The sequence below is a fragment of the Tachysurus fulvidraco genome, chromosome 4 (assembly GCF_022655615.1).
Source record: "Tachysurus fulvidraco isolate hzauxx_2018 chromosome 4, HZAU_PFXX_2.0, whole genome shotgun sequence".
In the NCBI taxonomy this organism is placed as follows: domain Eukaryota; kingdom Metazoa; phylum Chordata; class Actinopteri; order Siluriformes; family Bagridae; genus Tachysurus; species Tachysurus fulvidraco.
In genome coordinates, this window is record NC_062521.1 from 10,507,020 (window position 1) to 10,524,228 (window position 17,209).

The following is a 17,209-nucleotide window of genomic DNA, read 5'->3' on the forward strand; positions in this document are numbered from 1 at the left end:
CCTTTATCATTTGTCCTAGTCTGGACATGTGTCAGTGCCCAGGCACTACCTTGCTCTCCCCTATAACAAAACAATGTGGGATGAGGGCTAGCACATGCTTCCTTCAAAACATGAGGCCAGCCACCACATCATTTTTAACTACTGTACTTGCTACAGCATATGGAGATGAAGACACTTTGAATAAAAATCAGCCATGTTCTTCATGTATAAGCTCACAGACCCCCAACAATTATCTCGTGCTGCTCTGAGTGACAGGAGAGAGAACAACACCCCCTCAACCCCCCATCCTGCCCCCAGAGCACGACAAATAAAACTCTCATGGACTCTTTTTTTTTATTTCGATCTCCTGACAATGGAGCAAATGCTATTTTTCTCGGACACCGTAAGAAGCTGTATGATACATTTTTCATATCATCATTTTCCCCTGAACAAAACTCAAAAGCTCTTAAATTGTCATTAGAATAGTTGTTGTAGATTAGTGTAACATTAACAGTATTATGCTGGATATACTGCTAGTGGCAGAGATATTGCTAATCCGAATGTACATGTTCTTATCATTGGGCTTTCTAAAGCAGACTCCTGGACCAGGCTCATATGAGTCAATGAGTAATGTATTTCAACTCTGCACACACACCTGTCATCAAAAATGAATTCAGGTACAGTATGATATGTACTTAAAGCACATTTTATTGTTCTGGTGACATTGAAGAACCCTATAAGAAAGGATCTCTGTTCCTTATTTGGCTGTTTTCGTCACATATTTTACTTGCACACACAAAAGAAAGTGAAAATGAAATTCTATCTTAGACAAATGAATTGCTGCATTCATTCAGTGGATTATTATAGCAGTAACCAGTAGTGCAGGACTTTGCTTGCATAAGTTAAAAAAACTGTAGCTCATTATCTACCTTTTCCACTCTCTCAGCTCCATGTCCAGCTGCCGTGCCTCAAAGCTATCTCAGTTATGCAGCTCACTGAATGCAAGCTTGCTATCCATATAATACCCAAGCTTTTGTGATGACTCTCACGCTCACATAGCTCATTTATTTGGAACAAAGAGGTCACTGTCACACAATAAAACAGCTGTTCGCAACACTCGTCATTACACACAATGATAACACAGACCCAGAGAGTGAAATATGTGTGAGGTTCCAAACCATTACACCATTACTGGTTACAAACTGGGCGTGTTATCGCAGAATATTTATGATTACTTCCTTTTTTGCTGTGGAAACATATATCACTTTAAAAATAGTCATATTTTTCAAGCATATACCTTTTAGATATGGGTTTTATCACTAATCAGTCTGTTTTTTAAACTCTGAATGTCTCCCAGAGCATGTTCTTTCAAAGGCAATGTTTTATGGGAAACATCCCTGCACCTGCAAGACACAAATGACTCAGTGATGCGTTGTTAAAATGGCTGGCATTTACATTCGGATGCTTCCTAAGTTTAAAATGTGTGGCAGTGAAACTCAACTCCTTGTTTGCAGGACATCTCAAAGGCTCATGGAAGCTTGCAGGTTATTTTGACTGGGGTCATATTCAGAGCACCTATAGAGCAAAACAATAGCAGTGTGTGGTCTCGGTTCATTTGACTCCACCATTGACAGGTGTGTTAGTATTACAGCAGAGCCCTGTTAAATGACTCGTGCAACTTTTAAGAAGTGGCGAGCTCAATGGACCTCATTGGAGAGTGTTCCTATTGTTTGTGTTTGTGAAACACGAGACGGTTGTGAACAATTAGCTTGCTTCTCTCTGCTCTGCCCTGCTCTCTCGGGACCTGGAGCAGATAAACGATCTAATACTAAAACATGGTTGTCGTACCATAACGTTTAAAGAATGGCTGTTGAAGACACACAGGAAGCATTGTTCACCAAATTATGAAAAAGCTTTATCGGTGAGACTTCATTATACCATCATTTAGATAATAGGATATTAAGTGTCAGGTAATGGCAAGGGAGTCAAGTTTCTCTTGATAACATTGATAACAGAGTGGAGTTTCTTTCAGCTACTTTCTGTATCCTAATTGACTTGAGTATTATCACAAATGGCTAGCTTTCCTCCCACAACATGGCATAGTTTGTCCTCATCAAAAAACAAATTCATCAGTTAAGCAGTGGAGCTACTTGGTGTCAGACATGCAACCCAGTCTGGACACCTGACCTGCCCAGAGACCTGCCTCCCACTGCCGCATGAGGAACCAGGAGCCACCCTGCTGTCTGGTGGTAACCAGAGGAGTGCACACACACACACACACACACACACACACACACACACACACACACACACACACACACACACACACACACACACACACACACACACACACACACACACACACACACACACACACACACACACACAAAAGCCAGGCCTGGGAGTCTTGGAATATTTAGTAACATTAGCATGTCCAGAAGAGCATGTGTGTGTTTGTGTGCTCATAAAGATGTAAATGTGTTGTAAACATTTGTAAATTTCCAAAAATTTGGTAGTAGGTGTTTATGGGAAAAAAGTAGCCATTAAATAAACAGCAATAAATAACAAAGCACATGAATATAAAGACACATTTAGACTCCTAACACTGTGTAGGTTTTGTGACATTAATTGACTGTGTGGGCTTTGTGTTGTGAAGCAATTTAGTAAGAACATCCTGTTTCTAAAATCAAAAAGAATTTACACCCCAAAACCCTCCCATCTCTCCTGCCCAATCATCCATGTTGTCCTTCTCTCTGAGTGGAAGATGTGTGAAGAGGGAAAAGCTGACAGATGTTGCAGTGATCTGCCTGCCTGGCCTGCCTAATTATTCAGACAGTGAGAGCGATGAATGGTGCTGCCTAGCACCCTTCATCAGCTGATGTCAAAGAGGCAGGCCATGCAATTCATTTATCTGTCTCCTTTTACCAGCTGCTGTCATGACCTACCCACGTGACCCAATACATCACCCACCATGACTGTGGCGGTTTGGCCCATTCATCTCCCCTAACTAAGGGGAGAGGCAAGAGAGTGTAAGGGAAGTGAAGAAATTTAGAGAAAGTAGCTGGAGTGTATGGACATGTGAACTAGAGAAAGAGAGAGCACACATCACTGGACAGTTGTATCCACCTCCTAATCCAGAGCAACTTACACTTACTCATATAACTGAGCAATGGAGGGTTAAGGGTCTAGCTTGTACCAGTCCTGGTATTCAAGCTCACAACTTTCAAAGCAGTAGGCGAACCAGTGAGCTACCACCTATTTCCCATAAGCAACACATATTTTATAATAATAATAATAATAATAATAATAATAATAATAATTACCCTCACATAACCTTCCTTCGATGACGCCTGAGACAGGCACAGGCTCCCCGTGACCCGAGGTAGTTCGGACTATCAGTTCGGACCCGAGGTAGTTCGGTAGAAAATGAACGAGTGAGTGATAACATTCCTTTATTTTTCTTTTGTCCTACATTGGCACCTTATAATTTGTCGCAGTTTTTCTTTATTTTTTATTATTCTGTAAGCTAACAATAAGGTCAATAAAGTACTTTGAAATTGAAGAGAGAGAGAGAGAGAGAGAGAGAGAGAGAGAGAGAGAGAGAGATGGTCTGTTCCAAGTAAAGAGCATGGAAAGGTGCACCATAAGTAAATATGGGAGCACATAAACATTGCATGACAAACCTATTGCCCTTCAAGTCATTATTTTGCTTTACATGTTCTGTGTTTAAGAGGACAGAAACCATTCTGCTTTAAGAAACCGACCTACAGCTCTTACATAACAGAATTCCTTCATCTGCCACACTCTCTTTCTTGTTAACAGCCTGAGCCTATGCATCCTTGAAAAAAAGTATGGCATTTTTCCCCCTTTTTCCTTTAAAAGCCCTCAGTGCTGGGAGACCCATATACCTGCAACTCTCCCAGTTTCCCCAGTAACTCGAATAGGGGGCTTGCTGCTAGGCAACCACAGCAGCCATGTAGAAAGTAAATGGGGATTACAGTTTCACGGCAGCACTAGAAATATTACACAAGACAGCACCAAGCTGAAATACAGCATTTGAAATCCAGGACTGTGTACACAGTCAGGGAACAAATCACAAGTGGTCTTAGAATCACTCTTTAGAGAAAGTACTGATATTCACATATCTAAAATACATACAATAAAGTGGCCTAACGATTTTCATACAGTATATGTCTGTGACATGGATATGTTTTATTGATTTAGCAGGCTGTGTATGCATTTGTGATACAGTATTGTACAGTCATATAGTGCAGTTATACATCCTCTTTGGTATAGCAGTTGTATGTCTGTTATTTTTACACTTTTGCTGTATAATGTGCATGTTTTAGGTGTTATTACAAATTCTTGTGTAATTTCTCATTAACATAGTTAAAATACTAAACCCATAATCTTTTTACAGTACCTATGATCAGCGCTTTAGAAAAAGAGTTTTCCTGATAAATTTCTTGACTCGAGAGACTGAAACCAGAGTCTGAAAATATAACATAGAATATTATATTATGTGTGAGTGTAAGTGTAAGAGACTTGCTGGGAATCTGCTCTCACAGCTCTCGGGGGATGATGGTGAAAGGCCTGATGGGACAGCTGGACTCTAGATCCAGGGCCGTGAGGAAGCAGTCAGGGGCTTGTGCGCTGCCGTGGGTCTGCAGCGCCTCCCCTAGGCCGCTCCACGCTTCATGGGCCAGACTATGGGTCTGCACGGCATCACGCAACACCTTCTCTCCTAAGCCAATGCGGCCCATACGCACCAACAACTTCCCCTGCACACAGGCACACAGAGATGAGACAGATATTTGAATCAGTGTGTGAACATGTGTGGGGGGTGGTGTGTGTGTGTGTGTGTGTGTGTGTGTGGTGGGGGTGGTGTGTGTGGTAAAATCAGCATGACCTGTCTCTTTTATTCTTCAATCATACAATAAGACACAACTAGATAACGTAAAGGCAATATACACTCATTTACACATACAAAAATATGTTATGCAGGCAATGAATAGAAGTGAAATGCAGATATGTTACCCTCAGGCCTGCTCACTATCTTTTTTCTCAATTTTCTCACCATCTTACACTTTCTGATTCTTCACAGCATGGTGAATATATTTGTGTGAGTATCTCACTGTTTCATATATGATACTGAGTACTGCTGATAAAGAATAATTTATTCTGTTCTTGCTATGTGTCCCTCATGAATCCAGGCTTTACCAAGTACCCCTTGTTGCAGCACCAAATGTCCAGGGGGTGGAGTCAGGGCTGATCTATCTTCTCCTAACAGGGTGGCGTCAAACCAAAAATCTAGAGCATGTGTATAATGCTGGACACTGATAAGTGTGCTTTTGTTGTGTAGTAGAACATCGGTTAGGGGTTAGGGATACACTAGGTGTTGGATCTGCTTCAGCTCCACCCCCTGGACATTTGGTTCTGCAACAAGGACTATCTACTGCTGCACCTGTTTAGTAGGGTACTGCAGATTCAGGTCATCTGCATGGGGCAGGAAGCTGGTTCTTGTGTCACATAGTGCTCCAGACAGGAATATATCTGTCTTTTCTGTACGTAGGACTGAATGTGGGTGTGATGGGTTGGTGTTACCTGCCTTTCCCTAAGTTCCCCGTAACCTTGCGTAGGATAAGTGGTACAGAAAATGGAAGAAACAGAATAGCTAAAGTTGCTGAATAGCTAAAGCTGCACCATCACAATCCATCCAATCATCCATCTTTCCATTTTCTGTACCGCTTATCCCATGCAAGGTTGTGGGAAGCCTGGAGCCTCATAGGGGACTCAGGGCTATGCTGGGGACATTCTGGATGGAGTGCCAACCCATTGGAGCATACAAACACACACATACACTCACTCACATTACCATTTATTTACTATGGACAATTTAGAGATGCCAATCAGCAAATGATTCTCAATGTCCAAACTGGAGTACCCAGAGAAATCCCCTGATGTACAAGGAGAACATGCAGAACTCCACACACAAAAGAGACAAAAACTAAACCGCTGTGATGTGAGAAAAACGGGCTAATCGCTAAGCCATTGTGATTATAAATGTATAAACTACCCCTTTTTTCTTTCTCTCTTTTTTTCCCTCTGTACACTGCAAGAGACTGAAATCTGATATTTGGAGAAAGCATACAGTAGCTAGAGAAAAAGACAAGCATGGGTGTGTATGTGTAGCTGTTTGTACATGCTGTAATGTGTGTCTTTGGGTATGTGTGCAAGGAGTTTATGTTGTGTGCATCATGCTTCGCTTACGCTCCTAGCAATATCTACCCACTGTAATCTACCCACATTTACAATGTCTCCATCACACACACGCACACACACGCACACATGCTAAGGCATGTAAAATAATAAACACAATAATAGGAGGCCAAGCAAGAGAGGCATACCAGAAGTGTGACACACACACACACACACACACACACACACACACACACACACACACACACACACACACACACACACACACACACAGAGCTATGCTATTTCTCAGTGGCAACAGATGGCTCCTGATTATGCGGCCACTTCAAAAGCTGAGAGCAAAAGAGGGTAACTCCTGGTAAAAAGTGAGAGAGAGAGAGGGAGAGAGAGAGAGAGAGAGAGAGAGAGAGAGAGAGAGAGAGAGAGAGAGAGAGAGAGAGAGAGAGAGAGAGAGAGAGATAGGCAAGATGGAGGGAGGAGAAGATAAAAAGCAAGACACTCACTTACTCTTTAGAAGGGAGTACAGGATTATTACCAGGCTCATTAAATGGGTTGCTGCAGTTTACTATACACAGTCCCACCCCTATAAACCAGTATGACATGGTAGCTAAGGCTTGTTGAGACAACAGAGAAAACGATAACAGGCTTGGTGCTGCTTTAAATTTTTCTAAGAGTTCATGTTTTCTGAACAAGGCTGTAGTTTTTATATATATATAAACCTTGTCAGGTTTAAATCCTCTTCAAAATATACTTACAAGTAACAGAACAACACATTTACCTGTATACATTTGTTTACTTGTATTTTAGATCTTAAACATGCTCTGAATTATGATAATCAGATGTAGTCGACTGTCGTTAGTAGTATATTTGTACTGTGGTTGCTCTGAAATCAATCAGTGGAAGCACAGGTGATATGCTTGTTTGATATATTTGCATAAGGAAATGCTTGTGAGCTGGCTCCAGGAGAGTGGAGCTGTTTTGTTTCCCTTTAAATATAGACCTTGTTTAGGCATGCTGAATATGATTTGTTTACAATATGATTGGGCTGCTTAATACCATAAATCCTGAACCATGTTGAACTCCTCATGATACAAGAAATCCTCTGTATTATGTATGTTAAATCTGTCTCGAAACCACTCTAGCACTGAGAACATTAACAGAGCATGAAGGGGAGTGACGTAAGCCAGAGAGCTTTCGATTAGTGTAGTGTGTTGGTGTTTATCGGGTCATTGACACATGGTGAGGATGAATACAGAGATTGTTCAGCTTGCATCTGAATGTGCTAATCCTGCTGCATGCTGACCTGATCCCTGTGTGGCACAGCTGCCGATACCCAAGCCATGCTCACCAGCTATTACAGCACAGCAGAGCGAACACACACACGGACATGTTAAACATGCACACATATAAATGTGCATATAAAATAACAAACACTAAGCAACACGCATATACTTCTCATTCCTTGTTATTTTTCTCTCATTAGCAGACCTCTTGGTGGTGAAATACAATCCCCCAGTTGCTAGGCAATCCCATAACGGCCTGAGAAGGAGTGAAGTGTTATAAATAATGTATTTGCATTATCTAATCAACTCACTGCCGACCCCATCCAGAGTGAGAGAGTGAGAGGGAGAGACTGTGCCTGTGTGAGATTGTGTGTGTGTGTGTGTGTGTGTGTGTGTGTGTGTGTGTGTGTGTGTGTGTGTGTGTGTGTGTGTGTGTGTGTGTGTGAGAGAGACACCGAGACACAGTGCTGAGTCACACTAAGATGCAGTGAGGCAGCATGACTGATCTGATGTGGCTAAACTCATATCACATGATATTGGAGGGTTGCACTGAGTTTAGATCCATCAGCTGTACAAAGCAATGAGTCAAACATGATTGCACCTACAATCCATTTACTGTAGGTATGCAAAAGAAGATTTCAAATGGCCCTAAAGTATGAAATCTGTATTGACGTAAAACTCCATGGACTATATGAATCAGTAAAAAAAAAAAAAAAAAAAGATAATAGAGGGAAAAAAAGCAGAATCTTTGTGTGCTTCAGATTCATGTCAATCACTCGCAAATGCAATTATCATTTTGTTCATTTTAATATAGACCAGTGAGAAAGTAAAGCACATATTCTAACAGCTATTCAACAGCTACGTAGATAGACGATCAGCTTAGTTTCTTGAGGCAAGATCTGTTTTTTTACTTCACTTTAAATCTGTCTGCAGTGAAATCTGGATTTGCAAAAAAATTGGACTAGGTTGGACATCCGTCGCCAGTCTGGCAGACCAGACAACAACATTCGAAAGTACTTAGCACTAAAATGCTTTACTGTAGCACTTCTGCATGTTTGCCCTTCAGACATTTTCCTCTAACTAGCACAAGCTATTAGCAAGGAGGGAGGAAACGTTGACAGCATTCCGCCAGCTCGGAGACGTGTTGAATCATTCTTGAAGTATTTGTAGTTGGCTACTTGTAAAAGCCAAGTCATATTTGAGCAATAATCCCACTCCAAAAACGCAGGAGGCTAATGCTCGAATGCAGTGGATTGCATTATTTGCAAGAACTCGCTGAGCTGAGAAGGCGATACAACTGCTTCCTTTGCTATTATGAGCCCAATGCTGCTGTTGATTCGTAATGAAGTCACATTGCACACAATGTTCGGCAGAGCAAGCTGGCAGAGATTCAGGATTTTATTACCTCTGGGGATTGACAGAGTATGCCTGTTCTCCAGAAATAGCAGGGAAATGTGCTCTGATTGGCCAAATATAGGGAGAAAATGGCCTGGCTTCGGCAGCGCTTACTCTAGCACTGACTAATGAAGACCTTGACATTATGGAGTCACAATGAGTGGAGGCAGCGCTAATGTTAGCTCACCTACTCCATGTGGGCTGCAACTGCAGCCTACACACACGCTACAGCGAGTGTAGTATATTCACAACGCTCCAGTTCTCAGTTCCCAACTCATACTGTGATGCTCTCAGTGATACTCTGAAACCAGAAGTAGTTTACGTCATAAGCAAAGTGACCAGGATGTACAGTATATTACTGCCATAGTTACATGAATCAGTTATTTCTGAGTATCTCATGCACAATTTTGAAATGATCTCATGTGAACCATAAATAGACTACAAAAAAACATTTTTTCCATAATCAACAATGCAGAATCAGATGCATAATTTTCTGTAAAATTCCCTGTACGGGGTTGCTCTAAACTCTATTAATAACCAAGTGCTTTTTTTTTACCAGGAGGTTATCCCTAAGTTCAACAGCTGCTAAACAGTACAAATGTTTATTTACACCATAGATAGCATCACAGATGTGTCAAATAACAACACCAGTGGTGTTAAGCGTGTCACAAACGCTCCTATTTCATGAAGCAATATAAATCTGTTGTGATATGAATATTACCTCAGATTCATAGAGGCATGCGAAGGAGCACGATGGAGCAAAGTGAGTATGAGCACAGTGTGGGAATCTTGTTCCTAGCAAGCTGGGACATATGGAACATGTACAAGTGTCTGCTGATGATAAGTGCCTTTAGGCATTACTATGTAAGAGATAACATCCAACAAAGTGTCCTAATACATGAAAATATGGCCTGGGTTGAAAACATGACAACATGAAGCAGAGCAGTTCTCTATTTCCTGCTATCAGGACACTTAGTCAAGCGCTATCTCACTTACGCCATGGCACCTTACCAACGGATTGTTCACTATGTTCACTATGTTACTCACAACTAAATGATATAAAACAGCACACAAGCACACATCACTCTGTTGTGTTTCCTTCCATTGTTCCCAAGCATCAATGTTAATTACCTCTGTGATAGCAAGCCTACAGTGTAGCACAATAAAGCATACATCTAGGTATAATGTACCGTATGTGTTATTCTGGTGTGTGTGTGTGTGAAGAAGAGAAAGAAAGAGTGAGTTCCTCACTAGGCGGATTAGTATATGGTGTCCTCTAGGGTTGATAGCCAGGGCTTCATCATACAGACTCTTGGCCTCAGTATCATTGCCTCTGCGTTCAGCGAGTCGGCCCTTTAGCAGCAGCACAGAGTGAGAGGTGGGGAAAAGTGCTCCTGCCTCCTGCACGCAAAACTGAGCCTCCTTCAGCCGTCCGTCAGCCATGAACAGCTCCCCTACAACACACACACACACACACACACACACACACACACACACACACACACACACACACACACACACACACACACACACACACACACACACACAATCTGTTATATCATAAACGAGTAATGAATGATTTGACAATTTGGATAGTGAACGCTGGAAGTCTATAAAATGTCATAAAGATTACCAACAGATTCTCAATAACATGTGAACAACCTTTCTTGTCATAATGTCATAATGTGTGCTAAATGTTCTGAATTGAATTTAAAATTGTGAAAGGACAAAGGACAAGTATAAAGCCTATAAATACTATTCATCAATGATCATGAAGTGGACCACGCACTTAAAGTGAGATAAAAATTACTGATGGTGTCTATAGAGTGTTTATTCATGCGTCTATACCGAGGTATCTATATTATCTACTAAAACATACATAACATACATAAACTTCTTCAGTGTTTATAGATTTAGTTAATAGGCTGCTTGATGTCAGTCACTTGACAGTTTGTTGACAGTATATAGATGCTTCGTTGACAGTTTCTTGAGTGCCTACATTGGAGTAATCTAAATAAATGTTTAGTCATTTTTAATTTAACCTTAACTCTTCTATAAAGTGTTCTCTCTCTCCTCTCATTGCTTATAACTTTTAAGATTCTTGCAATGCCTAGGAATGTTTAAAATGTGGAAAGTAATATAAATAATGATTATATGATGTTTGTTTAAATTTATTAAGTCTGTGCATTTTAAAATGGGATGCTGGTCATTGGGATGCTACATTTCTAATGTAGACATACACGTATAAAACAACATGTATACAACAATCATCTCTATGTCTATATAAGGCCATAAGCAAGGGTTATCCTTGACGTCTGCGTACTCTTTCTTCACTGGCCACCACCATGTTATCATAAGCCAATAAATTATTACCACATGCCATAAAAACAGTGTGGGTGGGTGTCTGTGGAAGAACTCACAAATAAGACATTTGCCTTAAAATGAAACTATTTCATATTCCATACAACACAATTCTGGAAAAAAATAAAGATAAATTTACATCACTGCAGGTTTTTCCTGGGTTAGGAAACGAGCCCAAGATATTAAAAAAAAAAAAAAAAAAGATGCATATGTAATAGCCTGCATGTTACAACTGTGAGTGATCAGTAATGTAATGCTTTCATTTCTCCAAATGTAATACAGTGTTGTAAATGAATTGAGCAATATCTTTATTGTAGATCCTGTATTACATCATCCTGGATAAGTTGTGGATTGATATCTGCATGGTTGTTCTTTTTTTTTTTGTTTGTTTGAAAAATAAATAAATAAATAAAAATTACGTGGCCCATCGCAGGCCGGAAATGAGCCCAAGCCTGAGGAATGTTGAGAATGGAAATGAGAGGGCTGAGACACTGTGAACTGAAGCCCTGGGAAAATGTCCACTTCATACACAGCTGCATACAAATATCATAAACCATAGTATGGGTTATGTCAGGAATACACAGAGCTGTTAAATTTGAATTTGGAAAACAGAATTTTCAATAATAATCAATAATAATTAATTTATTATTATAGCATTACAAAATTTAAAACACTATATAACATAAGTAGACTGTAACCTAGTGTCTACAATATTCATCTTCCATGAATTAAAGGCCTAACTGACATCTCAGGTTTCTGCTGTGCAGTATTGTGCTCTTTACCTGCCTGAAGCCAGATGCGCTCCAGAGTGGTCCAAATGTGGGCAGGGCCATGTCTCTGGATAGAGCTGACTGCAGACCCTTCTGACAAGACCTGCTCCAGCCGAGACACGGCCAGGGATGGAGCACTCTGAGAGCCTAATACAAGGCATTTCCCCACGCGCACACACATGCACACGCACACACACACACATACACACACACACACACACACACACACACACACACACACACACACACACACACACACACATGCTAGATAAGATCATGTACAGTAGGCACATAAACATATAGGTACAGTAGAAACTGATCCACCAACCACACAATAATACAGACCTGTTTCTGTCTCCTGAAAATCTGGTAGTGTGAGATTTAGGCCACTGGGCTTTCTGCTTAATGGGCCTGGCTCAGGAAGAGGAATACTGCTGTTGTCATCAGTCTCACTGAAAATACAAATTCTGCTTAATACTACTGCATATTTACATGAAGTAACCCTCCTACAGTCACTGACACACACACACACACACACATCTACCTTGGTCGGGGAAAATCGTAGTGAGTCTGCCACAAGTGTAACATTTCCTCACATGTCTGCAGAGCTACAGCTGGACCATACAGAGCCTCCTCCAGTTTCACTTTAGTAAAGAGCAAGCTGCAACAGACACACACACAACATTTTAATAAAGTAGACCGATGACAAGGCAACCGGACACAAGATCAGTGACTCATGTCAGTGTAAAAACGCACACAGTGATATGCTTAAGGGCATGAGCTCTTCAGCTGTGCTAATATGATGAGTGAGTACATGTGTGGGTGCTGCTGCTGCTGCTGCCCGTAGTGTGTAAAACCCTCTTCAAGGCTTCTGCTGACAGCAACACTGCGGCAGCAAAGGACCATACGCCCACTAAGCATGCCTCCCTAGCAGCTGATCAGTGGGTGGATGGGACCATATATGGAGAGAGGTGTGTTTATTAAGTGCATCAGTTAACACAAGCATGGCATGTGCAGTAGACAAACAGAGTTTTAGATAGATAGATAGATAGATAGATAGATAGATAGATAGATAGATAGATAGATAGATAGATAGATAGATAGATAGATAGACAGACAGACGGACGGACGGACGGACGGACGGACGGACGGACGGACGGACGGACGGACAGAACAGAGAGCCATAAACAATATATAATATGTAGTTGAGGTTCAATTTCTTGTCGATAGAGAGGGAAAGTGATCCTGCAAAACAAAACCTTATCTGATGTTATGGTGTACCTGGTTGTGCTAGTGTCATAGAAGCCATGTGATATGAGCTATATGATATGAGAGGAGACGGGCTCACCCAGAACATGGCAAACACAGCCTTGTTCATGGTTCAGATTACAAAAAGTAAAGAATGTCAGAAGAAAAGCTTGAAAAGCCACATATTCCCACAGAGAATACTGTATATTAATCTGAAGAATCCTAAATGTCTACTGAAAGCCAAGATCAGCTAAATAAACAGGTGTTTCCAGGTGTAACTTGACTGCATGACTGGAATAAAAACCTGCACACACACCAGCCCTTTGTGCACACAGTCCTCCACATTCCTCTATAGATTCCTTTATACTCCTATATGGGGTTTTGACAGTAATCATGACCTTTCCAGAGTCCTCAATATTCCTCTATAAAGTGTTGGCATTTACACATTAGATCTACTTATTCCCTGTCTGTCTACCTGTAACGCTTTGTCCCTCTGTAACCCTAGAGATCAACAGTGACCCCATATGGCTAAAATGTGCAAAGCATGTAAACACCAGTGCATTGAGGATAACAGTAAGGCTAACATCTCTCTCTGAGCTCTAGTGAAACTGTTTACCACTCTAGACACTTTGGGAACCACACTGACATAATCCACTGATGAATCACTGCCTTCAACCAAAGCAACACCATGTTGTAGTTTCCACTCGTAAAGGCACCCTATTGTTATAGAGTTAGTAATCATTGTTCCATAATCACTCTTCCCCACCTGCAACCATTGAGAAGGCACTACATCTGCCCTGAGAGAATAGTAAGTGTTTGGAAAGGAAGAAGTGACTCACACTGGCACAGGGGATTAAGACTCTGGAGGGTTTCAACCCGAGATCCTGCTATCATTACTTTTGTTTTTGACTGCTATATTTGTGGGAATTCCTTAATTTACTACAGTCTAAAACAAAACTTATTATTCCAACCTTCCCCATGATGTCTGGTAGCCTGAAATAATAAAAATGTGTCTCTTCCTGAAATCCCAATTCCAGCATTCACCCTAGACCACAGTCAGGATTTTGGTATTTTATCATCCTCTCTATAGCTATAATCTAAAACAGCATCAATCTGTCTAAACTTAACCAGAGGGGGAAGAAGATTCCATAGCTGACCTTTGTACGACTGACTGATCTGGATTTCCTGTGTGGAGCAATGAGACACACTGTCTACTGGTGGCATTGTAATCTACAGGTTTTCCGATTAGATACGCACGTGCACACACATCCTGTATCCAGAATAAATGATACCAAACAGGCCAAGGCCCTGCACTATGAAGTATTGTAGTCATGAGGTTGCCTGAGGACCAACTTAAAAACAATTTGCATGTTTGTTGGCAGTTCATTATGAACAACAATAGAAAAACATTTTATTCAATATTTTTCTAAAGGGTGGTGCTAGTTACCAACAGAAAATACCCAGGAGTTAGTCATAATAATAAAACCGGTTTAGCTGCTCTAGTTGTTTTGTTGTAAATAACATAATCTCTTAGATAGAATGCATGAGCTGTAAGGAAGTAGAATGTAATTCCAATACTCTGTGTTCATCAAAAGGTGATCTAAAAGGTGGTGACTCAAAGAATGAATGAACTGCAGTCACTGTAAACCATTATATGTTATTATATGGGCTTGTAGCATAGTTAATAGATGTATGCACTAGTCTAGACTTAACACACATACTTGAAATTATCAGGGTACTGGCTGAGGGTGAGGATCAGTGTGTCCAGGGCATGCTGGTAGTGTTTCTGAGCACTCAGCAGAAGCACAAGCAGATGTAAGGAGTGCAGGTCATCGCTGCGTAGATTTAAAGCCAACTGCAGAGGCTCCATTGCTGCTGATACCTTTCAGGGAGAAGAAGAATCATTGAATTTCCAAATAATCAAAACCACTTCTGTTTGTGCGTCAGAAATATGACTTGATCCAACACTACTATACTAATCAGTGTATTGTTGAGGAGAGCACCAAAGTGCTACCACAATAACCATGATTATGTCATTTTGACTGCGCACCTGTTTGCACCAATGTGGATCTGTCAAGCATAAATTATCACAATCAGTTACCACACAGCAAACATGCAGCTACTAAGTAGACAGAGAGCTGACTGAGAAATAATAGGAATAATGTGATTGATATTAAGAGGATTAGCTGTGTATGTAATGCCACCTGCCTGAAATATAGTACATTTTAGTACATTTTGATTAAGGTCAAAAGATTAAGATTTAAGGTTTATTTTGTTGTTTGTTTTATTGTACATGTAGTACATGACTGTTTGATATATCTATATCCCCATATAAATATAAAGGCTGGCTGTAGTAAAAAGCATGAAAATGCCCTTTATGAATGTCTGCCTTACTTGTCGCACTAATGCCAGCTGAAGAGAGAGGTAGAGAGCAATCTGAGGGTCATGGGGGTCCACTTCATGAGCACTAAGAACAAGAGGAAAACCCCGAGTAACATGTCACTGATGAGTGAAAACAAAAAAGAAAAGCAAAATCACTTTTACTTATTAAACCTACGTCTGTAGTGCGTGTAGAGCTTGTCTGTTGAACTCATCTCTGTCACCTTTCAGTATCGCTGCAAGAAAAGTCAGAAAATAGCATTAACTTTAATGATAATGGGAGCTCAGAGAGCCAGAAGAAGAAGTCAAGACTGAAATAAATGAGTGAGTGAGGTGAGTGAGTAAGTGGTTGAGTAGGTAAATGAATGAATGAATGAATGAATGAATGAATGAATGAATGAATGAATGAGTGAGCAGGTGAGTATGTAAATGAATGAGTGAGTGAGTGTGTGAGTGAGTGAGTAAGTAAGTGAGTGAGTTAATGACTGAGTAAGTGAGTGAATGACAGTGAGTGAGAGAGTGACTGACTGAGTAAACAAAAGATTGAGTAAATGACTGAGTGAGTGAGTGAGTGAGGGTGTGAGTGAGTGAGTGAGTGAGTGAGTGAGTAAATGACAGTGAGTGAGTGAGAGTGAGTAAGTAACTAAGAGAGTGAGTAAATGACTGAGTGAGTGAGTGAGTAATTGACTGAGTGAGTGAGTAAGAGAGTGAGTGAATGAGTGAGTGAGTGAGTGAGTGAGTGAGTGGGTGAGTAAATGAGTGAGTGAGTGAGTGAGTGAGTAAGAGAGTGAGTGGGTGAGTAAATGAGTGAGTGAGTGAGTGAGTGAGTGAGTGAGTAAGAGAGTGAGTGGGTGAGTAAATGAGTGAGTGAGTGAGTGAGTGAGTAAGAGAGTGAGTGGGTGAGTAAATGAGTGAGTGAGTGAGTGAGTGAGTGAGTGAGTGAGTGAGTGAGTGAGTGAGTGAGTGAGTGAGTGAGTAAGAGAGTGAGTGGGTGAGTAATTGAGTGAGTGAGTGAGTGAGTGAGTGAGTGAGTAAGAGAGTGAGTGGGTGAGTAAATGAGTGAGTGAGTGAGTGAGTGAGTGAGTAAGAGAGTGAGTGGGTGAGTAAATGAGTGAGTGAGTGAGTAAGAGAGTGAGTGGGTGAGTAAATGAGTGAGTGAGTCAGTGAGTGAGTGAGTGAGTGAGTGAGTGAGTAAGAGAGTGAGTGGGTGAGTAAATGAGTGAGTGAGTGAGTGAGTGAGTGAGTGAGTGAGTGAGTGAGTGAGTGAGTGAGTGAGTGAGTGGGTGAGTAAATGAGTGAGTGAGTGAGTGAGTGAGTAAGAGAGTGAGTGGGTGAGTAAATGAGTGAGTGAGTGAGTGAGTGAGTGAGTGAGTGAGTGAGTAAGAGAGTGAGTGGGTGAGTAAATGAGTGAGTGAGTGAGTGAGTGAGTGAGTGAGTGAGTGAGTGAGTGGGTGAGTAAATGAGTGAGTGAGTGAGTAAGAGAGTGAGTGGGTGAGTAAATGAGTGAGTGAGTCAGTGAGTGAGTGAGTGAGTGAGTGAGTAAGAGAGTGAGTGGGTGAGTAAATGAGTGAGTGA

General features: G+C 41.1%; 1 protein-coding gene across 1 annotated transcript in view; it reads right to left on the bottom strand.

Annotated features, from left to right (window-relative positions):
- Positions 1-3,414: 3,414 nt before the first annotated feature.
- The window catches only part of ttc7a (tetratricopeptide repeat domain 7A), a 31,232-nt gene continuing 17,437 nt past the window's right edge, over positions 3,415-17,209 (bottom strand). The window contains exons 13-20 of the mRNA XM_027150275.2: positions 15,813-15,870; positions 15,650-15,722; positions 14,977-15,137; positions 12,552-12,668; positions 12,353-12,459; positions 12,020-12,154; positions 10,128-10,330; positions 3,415-4,760 (exon numbers count right to left, since the gene is read on the bottom strand). Of these exons, the coding sequence (XP_027006076.1) occupies positions 4,542-4,760; positions 10,128-10,330; positions 12,020-12,154; positions 12,353-12,459; positions 12,552-12,668; positions 14,977-15,137; positions 15,650-15,722; positions 15,813-15,870 (1,073 nt within the window). The 3' untranslated portion in view covers positions 3,415-4,541. The remainder of the gene's footprint in view (positions 4,761-10,127; positions 10,331-12,019; positions 12,155-12,352; positions 12,460-12,551; positions 12,669-14,976; positions 15,138-15,649; positions 15,723-15,812; positions 15,871-17,209) is intronic.